The 22,083-nt window shown below is 41.1% G+C and overlaps 3 protein-coding genes across 3 annotated transcripts; 2 read left to right on the top strand and 1 right to left on the bottom strand.

Annotated features, from left to right (window-relative positions):
- Positions 1-1,665: 1,665 nt before the first annotated feature.
- Positions 1,666-3,166, bottom strand: LOC130137108 (probable receptor-like protein kinase At2g23200). The gene has a single exon (XM_056307851.1). It carries the CDS (start codon positions 3,027-3,029, stop codon positions 1,800-1,802), a length of 1,230 nt encoding a protein of 409 aa, XP_056163826.1. The 5' UTR covers positions 3,030-3,166; the 3' UTR covers positions 1,666-1,799.
- Positions 3,167-6,696: 3,530 nt separating this feature from the next.
- On the top strand, positions 6,697-20,321 carry LOC115668372 (probable receptor-like protein kinase At5g24010). The gene is made up of 2 exons (XM_056307856.1): positions 6,697-6,892; positions 17,317-20,321. Exon 2 carries the CDS (start codon positions 17,360-17,362, stop codon positions 19,910-19,912), a length of 2,553 nt encoding a protein of 850 aa, XP_056163831.1. The 5' UTR covers positions 6,697-6,892; positions 17,317-17,359; the 3' UTR covers positions 19,913-20,321.
- Positions 6,811-9,703, top strand: LOC115668370 (probable receptor-like protein kinase At2g23200). The gene has a single exon (XM_056307857.1). It carries the CDS (start codon positions 7,012-7,014, stop codon positions 9,550-9,552), a length of 2,541 nt encoding a protein of 846 aa, XP_056163832.1. The 5' UTR covers positions 6,811-7,011; the 3' UTR covers positions 9,553-9,703.
- Positions 20,322-22,083: the final 1,762 nt, after the last annotated feature.

Below are 22,083 nucleotides of genomic sequence, written 5' to 3'. Positions count from 1 at the left end.
AGCTTGATACACACGGAGTGCCTCGACGCTAGCCGCTCCTGCGGTCGCCGTTCCGTGCCGGAGCCAACCCCGACGCCGGCCCTTCCTGCGGTTGCGTTCCGTGCGAGGCCCGCCCCACCACAACGCCAACATCCTCCGAAGTTGCTGCCATCATCGACGTTGGTCGCCCTCCCGTGGTGAGCTGCTGCCTGTTCGCGACTTCCGAAGATCGCTGCATTCGTTGCTATCGTCTACCACCGCAAGCCGCTGCCACTCCCGACGTCGCGCCGCCGCTCCCGACGCCCCGCCGGTCGCAATCCCGATCCGCTACAAATTCAAATTAGGAAAGAAATCTGCAAATCAGGTAATTATCTTATCCTGATTTGGTTTGAATATTTTGTTGCCTAATTCGTGCTTATTGATATCTAATTTTGCATATTTGGATAATAAGCATTATTCCAATTAGGATTTTATTTCCTTTTTTGAAATCTTGGATATCTATTACTTTTCAAATTTTGATAGAATTTAGAATTTTCAAAATCTTTTGAATATATCCAAGATATTTAAGATATCTAAATTTTTTTCAAGATGTGATCGATTAGGAAAATTTCCTAATCCGCAACCGTACACATGGAAATAAATCTATCTATCAGGCTTTAGATAAAGTTATTTCCATAGCAGGTATTTCGAATTTTAGGATCGATCTGTCAAGCTTCAGATCGAAAATTAATTCGAAAGATTTAGCGGTTATATTTTTTACTTGATTTTAATTTCGAATTTTGATAAAAAAAAATGCCAAAAATATTACTCTAGAATAGGTTAATTTCTTTAGTTTAAAATTGCATGTTTAGATAATTGGCATTTTTAATTCCGAATTTCATTAAAGAAAAAAATACAAAAAAATAATATGTCTGTCATTAGAAATAGGTCACGTCGTCGCATGACATATAGTTTGCATGTTAGGTTGCATTAATCGCATGTCAATTTTTTGCACGCCATTACATATAGGTTAGCTTTCATTTAAATAAATAAAAAAAAAAAAAAAAAAATTCTGCACCTTTGAACTCTAAGTCAAGATATATCAAAATTGTCAAATTAAGTATTTTTCTTGAAATTGGTACAGAAAGGGCGTTAGGGAATCTAGCGTAACCAAGTCCCCGAATCCGTAATTTCTGGTTTGCAGAAATAAAATAGTACTCCCGCTATTTTATTTAGGTTTCTAATCAACCTACCTTAAATGATTAGTGGCGACTCCCATTGAAAATATTTGCATGCTCATAATTGGACCTAAGTTGCGAATTGGTAGAGTTTGGGAGAACTCGAGCTAGGTTAGTTAATTTAATTGATCTAGTAATTCATTAGCCTAAGATCGGAAAACCCGATTTTTTTAGGTCGCGACAATGCTTAATATTAGTAAAAAAGATCAGACTAACCGTATTTAAGGTCTCCAACTAAGGGGCGTGCAATCTCTCACTTCCCATATATCACGATCCAATGTTGTCCTCTCTTGTAGAATAAACAATTATATGCTTATACATTACGACAACAACTATCATGAACCAAATGCTTCAACAAGATGCAATATAAGACGATGGGTAACGTGCACACTTCTTTCTCAGATAAATAGAACGCACATCTGAAAACAACTCGGGAACTTCGACCAAAAAAAAAAACAACTCGGGAGCACTTTAATATATTTACTGCAATATGAAACTCATCTGGCTTCATCAATCGTCGTCTGATATAAAACTCCACTGGTGGACATCGCTGAGCTATCCGCCCTTTCTGCGGCCACACCCTCTTCCTCGACCGTGTCTTCACTAAATGATTGGAGCTTCCTCGTTCGAAAGAGTCAATATCGACGAACCGCCGGTCACGCTGTAGTCATACATCTCTCTTTTCACCGCAGTTTGCTGAAGCTGGAAGGCGTATTCCAAGTCCCAGAGCACATCCCCCATGCTGGGCCTCTCTTCGTCCTCTTCTTGCAAGCATTTCTCAGCAACCTCCCCATATTTCCTCAGCGAGTTCGGATTGATTTGACCAACAAGAAAAGGGTCCACTATTTGCTCGATGGCTCCGTTCTGGATACATGTAATGCCCCATTCGGCCAAGTTCGCCCAGTCTCTAGGAAGCGAAGGGTCAATAGCAGGCCTTGCGCATAGCACCTCAAGAAGAACCACTCCGAATGAGTACACATCTGATTTTTTCGTCAGCTTTTGGGTCTTAAAGTACTCTGGATCGAGGTATCCAAAGGTGCCCTTGACCGCCGTACTCACATGGGTTTGGCTTCGATCGAGAGGCCCCGACTTGGACAGACCAAAGTCAGCAACCTTTGCAACATAATTCTCGTCAAGCAAAACGTTGGTGGACTTGATGTCCCGATGAATAATTCCTCCAGCTGCGCCTCTGTGGAGGTAGTCCAAGCCCTGGGCTGCTCCAATGCAAATCTCGAGCCTCTGCTTCCATGGTAAGGTTGGGAAATCGGAATTGTACAGGTGATCTCTTAAGCTCCCCTTCTCCATAAACTCATAAACAAGTATCATCTCAGACTGTTCAGCACAATACCCAATTAGGGAGACGAGGTGGCGATGGCGGATTTGGGACAAAACGGTGATCTCTGTTTGGAACTCGGAGAAGCCTTGTCCCGACCCCGGCTTGCCCTGTTTCGCAGCAACTTTAGTGCCGTCCCTGAGAGTTCCTCTGTAGACATTGCCGAATCCACCCTTGCCAATCAAAAGTTTGCCATCGAAGTTGTTGGTAGCGAAATGGATTTCAGCTAGGGGTATTTTCAGTCCCAGGTGAAAATTAGGGACAGCGGAGCCGTGGGTAGTTAGCTCAGTAAGTTTACTGTGAGAACTGGTTCTCTTTGGCTTTCTATACTTGCATACGAAGATTGCTGCAGATACAAAAATGCGGAGAAGCACGATGCTTCCAGAAACTAGCCCAATTATGAGGCCGACCTGATCGCCTTCTGAGGGCATAAGATCCGTGTCCCACGACCCTATCATCTCCATTATCTCCAGGCCATTGAGATAGGCCTGCTGATACATTGAGGCATTAAGGAGGCCTATGCTGATTTTCACTAGCCCTGAGCTGCCCGGTTTAACCAGAAAATCATAATGAAAAGGAACTGCGCTCTGACGAAACCCGTTTTTACCATATGGGTCGATAAACTCAGTGAAATTCTCATAAGAATAGAGATTGAAGTACACCGTGTTGAGAGCCGGGCTAATGAAGTCACAGAAATGAGCCCGGACCAGGTGCCGGGCTTTCGCATTCACCTTGAAACCCCAGGTGGTGTTAGTATGAAAACATAAATTCACAAACATAATACAAAATCTTATATACCGTAAACCTTGGCGGAAATTCCAATGTAGTCCTTTCGACCGGTGCGAGATCGCTAACGTAGCGGTCCAGTGGCACGATCAATAATTTGAAGTGAACAATTATAGACAAAACGGCATCGGTTTGCTTAATTTTTTTGAATTTCCAAGATTTGTTTCTTCTTTTTCTTTCTTTTCTTCCTTTTACTGTTCATTTTCTTCTGGATGAACTTCCATCTTCATCATGTTGTTGTTCGGCCTAGGGAAAGTGTAACGTAGCTTCAAATTATTATCCCCGTCGTCATCTCATCTCCAGTGAAATCGGGATCCGCCTGCAGAAGAAATAGGAAACAATTGTTAAAAGCGCCGGTGTTGTACATGGAAATGCCCTAGATTGGTCGAAGCTTTTTTGAGACACCGAGCAGCGAGATCCCGTGCTTATGCGGCGGAGACTTCCATTGCCAAATTACATGCCTCCTCTTGAAATAATCTTCTACCATATGTTCTCCATAGTGGTTGTCGTTGATGCTTCTCCGCCACGAGCTCTCAGCCTCTAAGGGTTTTCTGGCGGCCTCGGCATTGAGCGGAAAATTCAATAGGCAAAGTCAAGTGTACATGGCGACATCAGCCTTGAGAACGGAATTGTCGCTGCGGGACTTTAGGGCATAATGATAGTCGTCGTCATCCTCGGCGCCTCTCCGCCAAATGTCGAAGCTCGAGTTCAAAGGCCACTCATTGCTCGTGCCACCGCACATTAGGGGCGGGGCGCTCTTCGGGGGGGCTTGTATGGATGGAAAGATCAGGGAAGTAGCTCTCTTCTTCCATTTGGACATCAACTTAGAGCTCACATAAAAAGATCAAAGTTTGAGCTAGGAATTTTTTTTGCTTACTTCTTATCTTTTCAAGAAAAATTATAGGGGTCACTTTGTGCTCTCCCAAAGGCTGAAATCTAGCGGTAGAAAAGGAGAGGAAGTTGTTTGTGCTCTTAATTTTTGAAAAGCTGGGTTTCTTTTCCTTGAGATGACCTCGACGGACAATAAACCGAAGATCATCTGAAAGTTTGTCCGGAAGAACATGAACAGCAACAAGGAAAGAAAAGAATAAAACAAAAAAATCTGGAAAAATCACAAAATTAAGCAAAACGATGGTATTTTGTCTAAAATTGTCCACATAAGATTGACGGTCGTGCCATGCAGGATGGCGGATGATAATTGGACCATCACGTTAGTAATTTTAGGCGATAATTAGCTGGACAAATTATATTTGAATTTAACACAAAGGTTTAGGTTTACATTAGATCAATTGAAAGGTATAAAACTACATTAGGTTACCGAAAGAGCAATTTCCCTCATAAATGCATTTAAACAATAGAAACTTTTGTCTACTAACTAATATAGCAAAAATATTAAATCATGTAATTATGTTAAGATAAAAAAAATATTCCTTAACTACAAACGGGTAACAACTCAATAATTAAATAATAAAGAGAGATAAGGAGGAGGAGGGAGGGACAATAAATTAGTGTATAGACGTTTGGCCACTTTTGCGGATAAAACACCAAAAGAATTATTGCAGTAATGATAGGCCAATTTTAATCATCAATGATTTTAAAAGACATATTTAGTTTCCGTTTGTTTGAAAGAAAACTGTTTTAGTGATATTATTTTCTAACTTTTCGGTATTCGGATGATGAAAAACATTTTTCATGAACCGAAAACAATAACCTAAAATTAAGGGAAAACAGCTTCTTTTTTTGGCAAGAAGGAAATAATTTGTCCTAAACCATCAGACAAATGAAAATTAATCATAATGATTTCCATAGAAAATATTCTCCTCCTTTATTATGAAATTTTAAGTGAAACAAACGCACTTTTAGAGCAATGCCTAAAAAAATACTTTATCATGTCGCTAATCAATGTATTAAACACTAAACACGATGAATGACTAAAAATCACTATGAAACCAAAGACACTTTTCGTCGGCACCAAACTCACTAGTGCTTTATCCTAAAAGATTGAACAAGTTACAAGAGCAATATCATAAGCTTAACAGGGGGTTTTCTATGATGCGAAGCTTCTTTTACTTGATCCTGCCTCTTAGACATGGCCATGGTTCGGAACTGGCGGTTCCGGTTAGTGGCCATGTATGAACCGGAACCGGCGGTTCCGGCCCGGTTCGGAACCGGCCAGTAAAAATTAAAAAAAAAATTTATGAAAAAAAAATAATGAATTATCAAATTATGAAATAATGAATTATTCAATATAAAATATAATCAAAATGTACATTGTAATCAAATTTAGGGAAAAAAAGAGAGAAAGAATGAATTTTTTTTTGGAACCGGGCCCGGAACTGCCGGTTCCGAACCGCGGGCCCGATCAACAGGCCGGTCTCGGGTTTGACCCGGGCCGGTTCCGAGTCGAAATCGGCTCGTGGCCATGTCTACTGTCTCTAACTCGTTCAGGAAAAAGAAATAGATTTTTCTATTTCTAGCCAGAAATAGGGTCGAGGAAAAGAAATGTTGTCATTCGCGCCCTAAGTTTCCATTAATTTTTAATTTTAATCGGTCAATTTATGTTAACATGGGTCGATGAATTTATTGATATGGATGTTGGAATATACTAGTGATGTTATAATTCGCTTAAAACTATTATGTGGTTCTAAATAGGCACCACATAAGTTAATATGAAAACTAAAAAGAACAATTAATTGAGAGAGAGAAAGAGCTCATAAAGAACACGTAATGCAATGCCCGTGACAAAGCCAATGACAACGGAGATTTGTTGCTTATGGCTTATGGGAGTGATTTGATTAGTGACAAGTGATTTCAACGCGAGTGCCCTGGTTATTCAACCTTGAAGTTTGCGACCATGGCCTCTTGAGCTTGAAGCTTGTGGCCATCATGTCCATATATAACTTTGCAACTCGCAGCCATAACCACTCAAGCTTGAGATATGGGCTTGCAGTTACTATAGCCAATCAAGCTTTGGTCCCTCGGACGACGAAGCTCAAGCAGCCATGGCCATAAGATCTAAAGCTCATATACCGCGATCTCGCAGGCGTCATCGGTGGGCTCGAGCATTCGAGTTCTGGCTAGGGCGCGGAAGGTGGTCCTCAACAGTATATCAAATTGCTGGTCGAGTCAAAGAGAAACTCCATATTTGGAGGAGACAGAAAAAAATCCTAGTAAAAAATATTTAACAACCTTAACGTCACATCAGCGAAATTGGGAATCACCAATGACATTATTGTCTATTTTCTGTACAGGAGCTATGATTTTTCAACCTTAGACTTCTGTGGGACCGTCTCCTCCGTCTGCTATCGTCTCCCAAGATCAAAAGGACATGCATCTCTTGTCCGGTCTCTCAAATTTCAATATCTTCCACTTTCTCCGTCTCGTGTGCTCTGTCCACTTGCTGAAAGCTGAGTCGGATCAACAGGGACAAGATCGTCCCTCAGCATCGTGACCAAAAGGGTGCCCGTTTGGGAGCCAAAGCCGTCTTTGCAGAAGCAAATTCATCCCCTTCACACCTAAATGAGCCACTCATCTCCAGCTGAGAATCTTCTTCCTCCCCAGCTTCCAATGCCTGATAGTCAATCTCAAGTCAACACAACTTGATCAAAATTCACAGACCAATCTCTCTCTCTCTCTCTCTCTCCCTCCTGAAGCAGCTATTCAAAGCCATTTCTTGAAGCAGAGTCTCCTGGTTCCATGGCAAAGCTTCACATCCATGGAGTCCACGCCCCTGGCCTCCTTCTCTTCTGTGTCTCTCTTCAGTACCCACTTCTTCTTCTCACTCTTTCCTCAGCCTACACCACCCAGACCAAGCACTTCATCAATTGTGGATCAAGCAACACCGAACAGTATACCAACAGGGACTTTGTCGGGGACACGAGTTCTGATTCCGTCTCCTTCACAAAACAGAGTACCTCCACACTATCCAGCAGCCAATCATCGAGCGTCTCACCTATCTACGACACAGCAAGAATCTTCAGAAGCCCTTCGTCACAATACGTTCTTGATGGAATCGATAAAGGTACTCATATGGTGCGACTCCACTTTTTCCCTTTCGCTTCCACAAGCAATCTCTCCGCGGCTGTGTTCAATGTTTCTGTAAAGGGGCTCACACTTCTAAGCAATTTCCAAATTCCCAGCAGTACCAACTCTCCTGTAGTGGAGGAGTTCTTGCTTAGCATTAATAGTGCTAAATTTGTACTCTATTTTAGTCCCCAAGGGTCATCCTTTGCATTTATAAATGCCCTTGAAGCGTTCCTTGTGCCAGATAGAGTCATTCTTGATTCTGCTCCGAGTGTGGGCACTTCAGCGATCAATAGCAGCAACAATAGTGGAAATTCCTCCCAGGTCTCGCGAGCAGTTTATCGAATAAACGTCGGAGGCGATGAAGTAAATCCGGTTGATGATAGTTTGAGGAGAAGTTGGAATCCTGATGATAATTACATTCATGTCCCAAATGCTGCACAAAACAAATCTAAGTATGGTGCTGGTCTTAATTACCAGGATGGTCAAGACCAATACTTAGCATCAGAACGGGTATACTTGACTGCTAGAGTGATGAATGTGAATTTTACGAATGGGGAATTATACCCCAACACCACCTGGAGTTTCAAGGTGAGTGCAAACGCCTGGCACTTGGTCCGGGCTCATTTCTGCGACTTCATTAGCCTTTCTCTCAACACGGTGTTCTTCAATCTCTATGTTAATGGGAATTTCACTGAGTACATTGACCCATATGGTACAAAGGGGATAGATAAGTTTGTGGTTCCTTTTCATTATGATTTTGTTGTTCAACCGGGCAACTCAGGGCTAGTGAACATCAGCATAGGCCTCCTTAGTGCCTCTGACATATCTTCTCGGCAAGCCTATCTCAATGGCCTGGAGATAATGGAGATAATTGGGTCGTGGGAGTCGGATTTTGTGCCCGCAGGGGGCGATAACCAGAATAAGCACGTGAGGCTCATAATTGGGCTAGTTTCTGGAAGCATCGTGCTTCTCTGCATATGTGTTTCTGCTGCGATCTTCATATGCAAGTATAGAAAGCCAAAGAGAACCGAAATTTCGGCTTCGTCGCGGTTGCCTGCATTCGGAGGAGGCAGTTCTCACAGTAAACTGACTGATACCCATGGCTCTTCTGTCCCTAATTTTCATCTAGGGCTGAAAGTACCCCTTGCTGAAATCCATTTTGCTACCAACAACTTCGATGCCAAACTTTTGATTGGCAAGGGCGGATTCGGCAATGTCTATAGAGGAACTCTCAGGGACGGCACTAAAGTTGCCGTGAAACGGAGTGAGCTGGGGTCGGGACAAGGCTTCTCCGAGTTCCAAACAGAGATCACCGTTTTGTCCAAAATCCGCCATCGCCACCTTGTATCCTTGATTGGGTACTGCGCTGAACGGTCTGAGATGATACTTGTTTACGAGTTTATGGAGAAGGGGAGCTTAAGAGATCACCTGTACAATTCCGATTTCCCATACTTACCATGGAAGCAAAGGCTTGAGATCTGCATTGGAGCGGCCCGGGGCTTGAATTACCTCCACAAAGGTGCAACTGGAGGAATTATTCACCGTGACATCAAGCCCACCAACATTTTGCTTGACGAGAATTACGTTGCAAAGGTCGCTGACTTTGGTCTGTCCAAGTCGGGGCCGCTGGATCAAAGCCAAACACATGTGAGTACGGGGGTCAAGGGCACCTTCGGGTACCTCGATCCAGAGTACTTTAAGACCCAGCAGCTGACGGAAAAATCAGATGTGTACTCGTTTGGAGTGGTTCTTCTCGAGGTGCTATGCGCAAGGCCTGCTATCGACCCTTCGCTTCCTAGAGACCAGGCAAACTTGGCTGACTGGGGCATTACATGCATACAGAATGGAATCATTGAGCAAATAGTGGATCCTCTTCTTGCTGGTCAGATCAATCCTAACTCGCTGAGGAAATATGGGCAGGTTGCTGAGAAATGCGTGCAAGAAGAGGACGAAAAGAGGCCTAGCATGGGCGATGTCCTCTGGGACTTGGAATACGCCTTGCAGCTTCAGCAAACTGCGGTGAAAAGAGAGATGTACGACAACAGTGCGGCCGACGGTTCATCCATATTGACTCTTTCAAACGTGAGGAAGCTCCCATCATTTAGCACGGACACGGTCGAGGAAGAGGGTGTGGGCAAAGAAGGGGCGGATAGCTCAGAGATGTCCATGAGTGGAGTTTTTTCCCAGATGAAGATTGATGAAGCCAGATGAGTTTCATGTTGCAGTATACTTATTTAACGTGTTTCTGAGTAGTTTTCAGATTAGCATTCTATATATCTGAGAAAGAAGTGTGCATGTACCAACCGTCGTAAATTCCATCTTGTTGAAGCATCTGATTTAATGATAGTTGTTGCTGTTGTAATGTGTAAGCGTATTATTGTTTATTGTACAAGTGAGGGCAACATTTGACCGTGATAAATCCGAATGCGAGAAATATTGTACACCCCTTACTTGCAGACCTTAAATAAATACTTGTTTGACAGATTGCACCATGGATGTCGTGCTCTGTAATTGTTATCGGTAACGATGCTATATGGCTTTTATAATTATGTGCTATTATTGGAGATTGCACACGCCCTATTGTTATTTCTTTTAATGGATTTCAATAAATTTGGTTAGACTCGAGATTTCATATTCATCGATCGCTCAGAGCATGAGCTTCCTATATAATCCCAAAAAACTACTTTGCTGTTCTTCATCATTCACCGAAAATGTTTTGCTGCTGAATGGCTTTCGACTCAAATTTCAACCTGTTTGCAGTATAATTTGTGCTGTCTCTGCTTTCAAGGTGGATAAAGTCCTCTTTGTCCGGGTCGGCAATTTTTTTTATCTGGTCCTTTTTCAGCTTTTTCGTTTTCTTTGGAAGTAATGAGCTTTGTTGTCTTGGTTGCGTTTTACTCCTATCCAGGTCAGAGGAAATATTACCTCCTCCCATCACTTGATTTGTGCATTTTGTAGATGCGTAAATTGATCATTTCATATTTACGCAGAACAAGTAAATTATTTGTTGTTATACTTTATGAAATTTATTGGCAAATGTCTTTTGCAGAGAAACTTATACTGAGCTTGCTTCACTGAGTATTGCTCTATGGAGGAAAAACTTAGGATTGATTGTAGGTTCTTATGCTATTTTCTCCCTATTAAGATGTCTTATAGAGGTTTGACTTGAAGGGATTAGAGAAGAGTTCGTGAGGGATGACTCGACCCATTTCCTAGCCTTTTTTAGTGGGTTTGGTGTATATCCATGTCCTCCTCACATGTGTTAGTCCGTCATTGGCTTGTGCCCTCGTGACGTGTGGCAACTTATGTACCACCGATTTTCCTCACACATGGATTGCCACATTGCACCTTCTTGCTCGGCCCTCTTACTATAAACAGCCCATTAGTTTACTCATTTGGAAACTTTTGGCAGTTGGCCCTCGAAACTTTTGGGACTTCTGAATATTAGGATGCTCTTCCATCGACTTCAACATCTTCAGACTTTGGAGCTTCGGCAAATAATCATTGAGAAGCTCTCCACAAGAAGTGCTATAGTAGAAATTCTTCAATTCCACTTGGCATTCGAGTCTACTAGAATTGACCACTCCTCTCATGCCCTCTCTATCTCGTCCTGCAATGGTGTGATTTCTACCTAACGCTAATCCTTTTGCAATGCCAAGGGATCTCACGAGTAAACCACCTCAACAATTTTTTTTTGGTTAAGTCTTACACCGAGTGACTCTCACCCACCCATTTCAAAACACCAAATTCAAAACCAGTTTTTTTATGTCTCATCTTCCTCGCTCTCCCTTCCTCGCTCACACTGGCCTCACCCAACTCCAACTATAGCACACCTCAGCAGGCCTTGCCAATATGTCAGCCTTTCCACGTCGATGACGCAGCCGTCAAATTCGTACCCACTATTGCCAAGCCCTCTTTTCTCTCCTCCCTCCATTTCACCTGGTCGTCTCTCTGTCGTTGAGCAACCCCAGATCGGCTTAGATGTGCGATTGACGTTGGTGCGCGATCCTCCATGGTCAATGATCTTCGTTTCTGACCTTTCATGGAGTGATGGGTCCTAGCCGTGACGGGGGAATTTGGGTTGTTGTCATGGTGGTCGATAATTTGCTTGCAGTGGACCACTACATTAATGCCGGCAGGCGCGGAGAGGCCGAGTGCGAGAGATTTTGTGTGCATGACGGCGGGGTGGAGTGGTGTAGCGGCCATGGCCACGTCTCCCATTTACTCTCTCTCTCTCTCTCCACTGCATTATTGCTAATTTCAGGTTGCTTAAAGTTGGATGCAGCTAGTTGTACAATTATCACTGTTAAAATATTGCACATTGCTTGACCATGGGGTTCATATGTTCTTTATTTATGTATAATCTTTCTCCACATATCAGTTTAAGCTTTTGGGTTAAATTTTTTTAACATGGTGTCGGAGTTAGGTTCCCCTCTAATTTATTGCGTGTACCCCACCATTTGTCAAATTTCATATGTCACTCATAATCCTGCTTGCACGGAAGAGAGAGTGTTGAAATATTCCATGTCGCTTGACTTAGGGTTCATATGTATTTAATATGCACGTGGTCTCTACCTATTAGCTTAAACTTTTAGACTGGACTTTTTAATAGTTACGACCTCTGTTGCCGAGACACTCACACACATGATGCGAACTTTGTAGAGAGAGAGAGAGCGAGCGAGAGAGGTGATGGTGTTTCACTCAAAATGATGAAAATATCATTCCAGAATATGAACGGATTAATATGAATCGACAAAAGTTGTAAAATGTCCTTGTTGATTTTGGATTAGAAAGTAAATGATAAGAAATTTAAATATACGAAAACTGGAGGCTATCGCAGCCATCTATGTAAATTATGGAAAAGTAAATATTAAAGATACAGTTGCAAAAATGTTAAATTCTTCGAGTGTTTGGGGGGTCATTTACAAAGAGTACAATGTGACTATTTATAGCCTATAATCGACGATTACAAGTGGTAATTGAATTTGAAAAGATAACTTCATAGTCCAATTTTTAGAACAAATAAGTTCCTAATCCCATTTGCGGATATAAAAAGTTGGGCAAAAGGACACTATAAGTGCCATAAGTTGTGTATGGAGATCACTTTGGTGCCATAACTTTTTTTCGGATCACTTTGGTGTCAACTTTTTTGAAAAACGATCACTTTAGTATCAATCTGCGACATGGCCACCGGAAATCGACGTGGCTCTTTTTTATTAATTTCCGATCTTGACATGGCTCACCGGAAATCGACGTGGCTCGCCGGAAATCGACGTGGCTCTTTTTTTTTGGCCGAGTCACTAAAGTGATCTATTTTCCTCCGATTTGGCACCAAAGTGATTCGAAAAAAAGTTATGGCACCAAAGTGATCTCCGTACATAACTTATGGCACTTATAGTGTCCTTTTGCCTAAAAAGTTGCAACAACACTTATCCACATAAAGTTACAAAAGTCTATAATAGCATCATAAACATAACCACCCAGCGGTTACGTTTTTATGTTGATTGCCCGTTTGCGAGTTATCGATGCTCTTCACTAAACTTTACTAGGTTTTTTCATCGATGACTTCTGCTGTTCACTAACCTCTGCTATTATCAATTGAGTCTATTACTTATCAATTATTAACAAAAGTTGGTCATTTTTTTTTTTTGTGTCAATGTATGCCCCTTTTTAAGAGAATTGAATGATTTATTGATTCTTTTAAATTAGATAATCATGGTCATCGTATGCCCCCTTGTCATCGGCAAAGTTCATTTTTCCCCATCGAATTGTCTCTTGAATTGTTTTCTTAAAAACAATACAACTAATTGTGTTATGGCTCCTTGAATGCCACTTGCAATATTTTTTGTTTACTTTTACTGGGAATAATTTGGCATTCCATTAATTTTATCAGGCCATGGTTTAAGAGTAAATCGAAAATTTCGTCTAACTCGCTATTGTCGAACAAGTAAATTTGAGTGTCTTTAGCCTTCACCATTTATTTTATTCTAGCAAGCTTTAAGGAACAACAAACGTAAGGCTTGTCAAGTATAATTTTTTCCACACTTATTTCAATATTTTCATTATGGTCAAATTCATACTTTGACTCATAATATTCCATTAAAGCCACGTTTTGTGCCAAGTTTTCAGGTGGCCTTCTATCTCGGTCTTTAAGACGTTGCTCAAACTTGCACACTCTTGTTGCCAATTGAAATAAATCGACAAAGTCTTGGCCTTCGAATTTTTCTCTTAAATTGAATTTCAATCCATTGAAAGCTAAACTCGTGAACTCTTTTTTTGAGAGTAAAGTAAGGCATTTATCACTAGCCTTCTTAATCGAACAACCAACTGATTGACCGATTCATTATTATACTGATATAGTTTGGCCAAATTAGCATTTTAAACTTCAGGTATCGCTCAATAAAATTGAGAATGAATATATTTTTCCATCTTTTTTCAATTACACACAGAATTAGGTGATGAATTGGTGTATAGGTAAAAGCAATTTTTGACAAGACAAAGGAAATAATCTGAGCCTTAAAAACTCGTTTGTCCCTGCTTTCCCACACTAGCTTATAAATACAATATGGTTGATGGTCGATTGTTCATCTTCACTAATAAAAACAGCAAATTCATGCATTTTGAAACCTTTTGAAAAAGGCTAATTATCGACCCATAAACGAGTATGATAACATCCCTATCTAATCCCAATTGTTATTAAACTTCTTTGACAAACTGTGCTGGGTTCAATGGTGGATTCGGTTGGCCATCTTGCCCCTCAAGCGATGATGCTAGTTTTATGGGATTATCTATGTTACTCGGTATGTTAGGCCTAACAAGAATATTCACATTGAGTGGTACCAATGGAGCCACTGGCATAACATTTCCAACATTTACAATTGACCATCCTATCAACCAATGTGATGTGCTGTAGGGATGAAGAGTGAAGATGCTTGAAATAAGAATACATTACTCTTGTACCTTCTGGTCTATTTTAACTAATTTTGCAAAATTAACCATAAGAAATGCCAACATTCTTAATTATGCCTGCATTTTTATTGCTATATTTGTCTCAAGGGGCAAAAGAAAACGAAGAGAAAGAAGCAACTAAGGGCGACATGTCCTGATTGGTTTTATCATTTCAACTAAGGGTCCGTTTCTTCAAAGTAAAAGCTTAAGCCAATTATTACTTAGCATAAAATGATCGATTTGGATAGATAGAGATTTCGTAATATGATAGCTTATAAAAATCGCTCAAAAATAGTACAAAGTAAGCTTTATAGATACTTGCACAAAAAAAAACTAGAATTTAATTTCACTGTAGCCATTAAGCTTGTTGATTTCTTGGCTGCTCGATGAGTCGATTCGATCTCTAATGGTGCTCTATAGTCTAGAACTACTATGCTCAGACTTAAACAGTTGATACGAGAGGAGAGAAACATTTGATGATAATTTATCGTTGTTGTAAACTTTTCAACATCCTATTCGTTAATATTAAGTTCTAATGAAGTCCCTACGTGCTATAAATTAAATAATGACAGTACGCTACTTTGAAGTCTACGAAGCCATGTGCACAAATCGGTCTTGCAAAAAGAACTTCATGGGACATATATCATGACTTTGGAAATTACTTTCAACTTACCATTAATATAATATTAACTAGAAGTTTACCCATACTTTGCGCGGATTGTCATATAAAATTATAATTAAAATGGAGTATGAAACATTTTAGCATGAATACATCATTATTTCAACGCATCCTTTACTCCACAAGGTAACTGTAAAACTCAATTATCAAAGTTCAAAACAATTAATTAGTATGAAATTGACATTGAGAAACATAATATAACAAACTATGTATCGTACAAATTATGCTATCCTAAATGCATATGGATGATAGATTCTATCGTCTACTAACTAACATGGTAAAAACTTTAAATTATATTATTATGATAAGATAAAATATATTTTTAAATACAAATGAGTTAATATCAAATAGTAGAAGAATGAAGGAGGAGGAGAAGGATGAGAGAAAATAAATTAGTGCATAGATGTTTTGCTACTTTTGTGGAGAAAACAACGACATTTTTTCTTACAATGAGAAGAGGCCAATACTAGTAATCTACAATCCTAAGCAACACACTTAAAGACAAACTTATTACACTGCATTAATATATATATATATATATATGTGTGTGTGTGTGTGTGTGTGTGTGTGTGTGTGTGTCGTTAATCTAGGTATTAAACTCTAAACAGGGTGAATGGTTGAAAAATCACTATGAAACCAAAGATACATTTCCTTATCACAAAATTCACCATTGCTTCGTCAAGTGCTCTTTTATCCTTGAAGATTGAACAAGTTACAAGAGCAATATCCTAAGCTTTTTTGGGTTTTTCTAGGATTAATACGACAAAAAATTCCAAACTGGTACACCTGTGACAAATTTACCAAAAACTAATTTTTTGACCACCGAAAACTCCAAGCTAGTACATATGTGCCAAATTTACCCTCCGTTAGTTTCCGTTAAATTTTACCGTCAAATTGCTAAGTTAGATGACACGTGGCAGTTGACGAGTATATTAGTTTAGGGTTTTACCTCTCATTTTATCACAGATTTACCTGTTTATGATTTTTCGCGATATCAATCCAATTTAACGGAGGGTAAATTTGTCACAAGTGTACTAGATTGGGGTTTTTGGTGATCAAAAAATTAGTTTGGGGTAAATTCGTCACAGGTGTACCAGTTTGGGGTTTTGGTGGTCAAAAAATTAATTTGGGGTAATTCTGTCATAGATGTACCAGTTTGGGATTTTTCGTGGTATTAACTCTTTTTTTTACTACACTCTACTTCTTCTTTTTTTAATCTTCGCCTCCACTAGTGTGTTTGATTATACATTTTCGGGGTAATGTTACTAGCGCTCCTTCTAATTTTGTCTGAATCACTCCCCTTTTTTTTATATTTAAAATTGTCAATTAATTGAGAGAGAGAGAGAGAGAGAGAGAGCGCGCTAGCCCATGAATAAGCCATAGTGCAGCACTCGCCGCAGAATCAGTGACAATCATGAAGATATGTTGATGATGCGAGTGAAATTGGTCAGTGACGAGTGTTTTTATCGCGGCTGCGAAGGACTAACATAAAACATGTTAAGAATTAGAAGAACAATTTTGAATAAAAATAAAAGTAGAGTTATGATTATTAATTTCGGTCAAAAGTAGAAGGAGCACGGGTGATATTATCCGGGAATTTGGCCAAATTGTCCTCGGCATCATGACCGAAGCAGCGCCCCGTTTGGGAAGTCCAAAATCGTCTTTGCAGAAGCAAATTCGTCCCACTTTCCAAATGAGCCACTTTTCGACCAAAAAAAAAAAATGAGCCACTCATCTTCAATTGAGAATCTTCTTCCTCCCCAGCTTCCATTGACTCATGGTCAATCTCAAGTCAACACAACCGAAACTACTTGATCACACAATTCACGAACCAACTGTTGGTTGTTTGTTTGTAAAACAAACAAAATAGTGCATTTTCCTTTGTCCACATAGGAAAGTTTTGAAAAATTGGCCACTTTATAACGTGAATATCTTCGCTTTCTTTAGAGTGAAACAGATAAGGTGTGTCTTGGTCATGTAATACATACTACAAGCGTGCTTGGGTGCGTGATTATTAGGCGCACTTAGCACTTGGCGCGATAATTAACACTAATCCTTTATATTTTTTATCTTATTTCGTAAGGTTATCTTATTAATTTTTTTTATTATTTGAAAGGTTGTTTTTTGTTTATTAAGTAATTTTCGAAATTATGAAAATTCGGAATTATATATTTATTTATGAAAACAAAAAAAATGAGCCACTCATCTTCAGCTGAGAATCTTCTTCCTCCCCAGCTTCCATTGACTCATGGTCAAAATCAAGTCAACACAACCGAAACTACTTGATCACACAATTCACGGACCAACTCTCTCTCTCTCTCACTCACTCCCGAAGCAGCTCTTCAGAGCCATTTCTTTGAAGCAGAGTTTCATGCTCTTCCCTCTGGTTCCATGGCAAAGCTTCTTCACATCCATGGAGCCCACGCCCCTGGCCTCGTTCTCTTCTTCGTCTCTCTTCACTACCCACTTCTTCTTCTCGCTCTTTCCTCCGCCTACACCACCCAGACCAAGCACTTCATCAATTGTGGATCAAGCAACACCGAAAAATATATCAACAGGGACTTTGTCGGGGACACGAGTTCTGACTCCGTCTCCTTCACAAAACGGAGTACCTCCTCCACCCAATCCAGCAGCCAATCATCGAGCGTCTCACCTATCTACGACACAGCAAGAATCTTCAGAAGCCCTTCGTCACAATACGTTCTTGATGGAACCGATAAAGGTACTCATATGGTGCGACTCCACTTTTTCCCTTTCGCTTCCACAAGCAATCTCTCCGCGGCTGTGTTCAATGTTTCTGTAAAGGGGCTCACACTTCTCAGCAATTTCCAAATTCCCAGTAGTACCAACTCTCCTGTAGTGGAGGAGTTCTTGCTTAGCATAAATAGTACTAAATTTGTACTCTATTTTAGTCCTCAAGGGTCATCCTTTGCATTTATAAATGCCCTTGAAGCGTTCCTTGTGCCAGATAGAGTCATTCCTGATTCTGCTCCGAGTGTGGGCACTTCAGCGATCAATAGCAGCAACAATAGTGGAAATTCCTCCCAGGTCTCGCGAGCAGTTTATCGAATAAACGTCGGAGGCGATGAAGTAAATCCGGTTGATGATAGTTTGTGGAGAAGTTGGAATCCTGATGATAATTACATACATGTCCCAAATGCTGCACAAAACAAATCTAGCTATGGTGCTGGTCTTCATTACCAGGATGATCAAGACCAATACTTAGCATCAGAACGGGTCTACTTGACTGCTAAAGTGATGAATGTGAATTTTACCAATGGGGAATTATACCCCAACACCACCTGGAGTTTCAAGGTGAGTGCAAACGCCTGGCACTTGGTCCGGGCTCATTTCTGCGACTTCATTAGCCCTTCTCTCAGGACGGTGTTCTTCAATCTCTATGTTAATGGGAATCTCACTGAGTACATCGACCCATATGGTACAAAGGGGATATATCAGCTTGTGGTTCCTTTTCATTATGATTTTGTTGTTCAACCGGGCAACTCAGGGCTAGTGAACATCAGCATAGGCCTCCTTAATGCCTCAGACACAACATATCAGCGAGCCTATCTCAATGGCCTGGAGATAATGGAGATAATAGGGTCGTGGGACTCGGATTTTGTGCCCGCAGAGGGCGGTAACCAGAATAAGCACGTCGGCCTCATGATTGGGCTAGTTTCTGGAGGCATCGTGCTTCTTTGCATATGTGTTTCTGCTGCGATCTTCATATGCAAGTATAGAAAGCCAAAGAGAACCGAAATTTCGGCTTCGTCGCGGTTGCCTGCATTCGGAGGAGGCAGTTCTCACAGTAAACTGACTGAGCAAAGTACCCACGGCTCTGCTGTCCCTAATTTTCATCTAGGGCTGAAAGTACCCCTTGCTGAAATCCATTTCGCTACCAACAACTTCGATGGCAAACTTTTGATTGGAAAGGGCGGATTCGGCAATGTCTATAGAGGAACTCTCAGGGACGGCACTAAAGTTGCCGTGAAACGGAGTGAGCTGGGGTCGGGACAAGGCTTCTCCGAGTTCCAAACAGAGATCACCGTTTTGTCCAAAATCCGCCATCGCCACCTTGTATCCTTAATTGGGTACTGCGCTGAACGGTCTGAGATGATACTTGTTTACGAGTTTATGGAGAAGGGGAGCTTAAGAGATCGCCTGTACAATTCCGATTTCCCATACTTACCATGGAAGCAAAGGCTTGAGATCTGCATTGGAGCGGCCCGGGGCTTGAATTACCTCCACAAAGGTGCAGCTGGAGGAATTATTCACCGTGACATCAAGCCCACCAACATTTTGCTTGACGAGAATTACGTTGCAAAGGTCGCTGACTTTGGTCTGTCCAAGTCGGGGCCGCTGGATCAAAGCCAAACACATGTGAGTACGGGGGTCAAGGGCACCTTCGGGTACCTCGATCCAGAGTACTTTAAGACCCAGCAGCTGACGGAAAAATCAGATGTGTACTCGTTTGGAGTGGTTCTTCTCGAGGTGCTATGCGCAAGGCCTGCTATCGACCCTTCGCTTCCTAGAGACCAGGCAAACTTGGCTGACTGGGGCATTACATGCATACAGAATGGAATCATTGAGCAAATAGTGGATCCTCATCTTGCTGGTCAGATCAATCCTAACTCGCTGAGGAAATATGGGCAGGTTGCTGAGAAATGCGTGCAAGAAGAGGACGAAAAGAGGCCTAGCATGGGCGATGTCCTCTGGGACTTGGAATACGCCTTGCAGCTTCAGCAAACTGCGGTGAAAAGAGAGATGTACGACGACAGTGTAACCGACGGTTCATCCATATTGACTCTTTCAAACGTGAGGAAGCTCCCATCATTTAGCACGGACACGGTCGAGGAAGAGGGTGTGGGCAAAGAAGGGGCGGATAGCTCAGAGATGTCCATGAGTGGAGTTTTTTCCCAGATGAAGATTGATGAAGCCATATGAGTTTCATGTTGCAGTATACTTATTTAACGTGTTTCTGAGTAGTTTTCAGATTAGCATTCTATATATCTGAGAATGAAGTGTGCATGTACCAATCGTCGTAAATTCCATCTTGTTGAAGCATCTGATTTAATGATAGTTGTTGCTGTTGTAATGTGTAAGCGTATTATTGTTTATTGTACAAGTGAGGGCAACATTTGACCGTGATAAATCCGAATGCGAGAAATATTGTACACCCCTTACTTGCAGACCTTAAATAAATACTTGTTTGACAGATTGCACCATGGATGTCCTGCTCTGTAATTGTTATCAGTAACGATGTTATATGGCTTTTATAATTATGTGCTATTATTGGAGATTGCACACGCCCTATTGTTATTTCTTTTAATGGATTTCAATAAATTTGGTTAGACTCGAGATTTCATATTCATCGATCGTTCAGAGCATGAGCTTCCTATATAATCCCAAAAAACTACTTTGCTGTTCTTCATCATGCACCGAAAATGTTTTGCTGCTGAATGGCTTTCGACTCAAATTTCAACCTGTTTGCAGTATAATTTGTGCTGTCTCTGCTTTCAAGGTGGATAAAGTCCTCTTTGTCCGGGTCGGCAATTTTTTTAATCTGGTCGTGCTTCAGCTTTTTCGTTTTCTTTGGAAGTAATGAGCTTTGTTGTCTTGGTTGCGTTTTACTCCTATCCAGGTCAGAGGAAATATTACGTCCTCCCATCACTTGATTTGTGTATTTTGTAGATGCGTAAATTGATCATTTCATATTTATGCGGAACAAGTAAATTATTTGTTGTTATACTTTATGAAATTTATTGGCAAATGTCTTTTGCAGAGAAACTTATACTGAGCTTGCTTCACTGAGTATTGCTCTATGGAGGAAAAACTTAGGATTGATTGTAGGTTCTTATGCTATTTTCTCCCTATTAAGATGTCTTATAGAGATTTGACTTGAAGGGATTAGAGAAGAGTTCGTCAGGGATGACTCGACCCATTTCCTAGCCCTTTTTAGTGGGTTTGGTGTATATCCATGTCCTCCTCAAATGTGTTAGTCCGTCATTGGCTTGTGCCCTCGTGACGTGTGGCAACTTATGTACCACCGATTTTCCTCACACATGGATTGCCACATTGCACCTTCTTGCTCGGCCCTCTTACTATAAACAGCCCATTAGTTTACTCATTTGGAAACTTTTGGCAGTTGGCCCTCGAAACTTTTGGGACTTCTGAATATTAGGATGCTCTTCCATCGACTTCAACATCTTCAGACTTTGGAGCTTCGGCAAATAATCATTGAGAAGCTCTCCACAAGAAGTGCTATAGTAGAAATTCTTCAATTCCACTTGGCATTCAAGTCTACTAGAATTGACCACTCCTCAAGCAGGCCTTGCCAATATGTCAGCCTTTCCACGTCGATGACGCGAGCCGTCAAATTCGTACCCACTATTGCCAAGCCCTCTTTTCTCTCCTCCCTCCATTTCACCTGGTCGTCTCTCTGTCGTTGAGCAACCCCAGATCGGCTTAGATGTGCGATTGACGTTGGTGCGCGATCCTCCATGGTCAATGATCTTCGTTTCTGACCTTTCATGGAGTGATGGGTCCTAGCCGTGACGGGGGAATTTGGGTTGTTGTCATGGTGGTCGATAATTTGCTTGCAGTGGACCACTACATTAATGCCGGCAGGCGCGGAGAGGCCGAGTGCGAGAGATTTTGTGTGCATGACGGCGGGGTGGAGTGGTGTAGCGGCCATGGCCACGTCTCCCATTTACTCTCTCTCTCTCTCTCTCCACTGCATTGTTGCTAATTTCGGGTTGCTTAAAGTTGGATGCAGCTAGTTGTACAATTATCACTGTTAAAATATTGCACATCGCTTGACCATGGGGTTCATATGTTCTTTATTTATGTATAGTCTTTCTCCACATATCAGTTTAAGCTTTTGGGTTAAATTTTTTTAACATGGTGTCGGAGTTAGGTTCCCCTCTAATTTATTGCGTGTACCCCACCATTTGTCAAATTTCATATGTCACTCATAATCCTGCTTGCACGGAAGAGAGAGTGTTGAAATATTCCATGTCGCTTGACTTAGGGTTTATATGTATTTAATATGCATGTGGTCTCTACCTATTAGCTTAAACTTTTAGACTGGACTTTTTAATAGTTACGACCTCTGT

This window comes from Syzygium oleosum, unplaced genomic scaffold (genome assembly GCF_021117445.2).
Source record: "Syzygium oleosum isolate NSW1041296 unplaced genomic scaffold, Sole_v2.1 Sole_v2.61, whole genome shotgun sequence".
Taxonomy (NCBI): Eukaryota; Viridiplantae; Streptophyta; class Magnoliopsida; order Myrtales; family Myrtaceae; genus Syzygium; species Syzygium oleosum.
This window is presented reverse-complemented; position numbering and strand designations above follow the sequence as displayed.

Excerpts from the sequence above, each read along its gene's own strand:
- LOC130137108 (XM_056307851.1), bottom strand. The coding sequence starts at position 3,029 with ATGTATCAGCAGGCCTATCTCAATGGCCTGGAGATAATGGAGATGATA.
- LOC115668370 (XM_056307857.1), top strand. The coding sequence starts at position 7,012 with ATGGCAAAGCTTCACATCCATGGAGTCCACGCCCCTGGCCTCCTTCTC.
- LOC115668372 (XM_056307856.1), top strand. The coding sequence starts at position 17,360 with ATGGCAAAGCTTCTTCACATCCATGGAGCCCACGCCCCTGGCCTCGTT.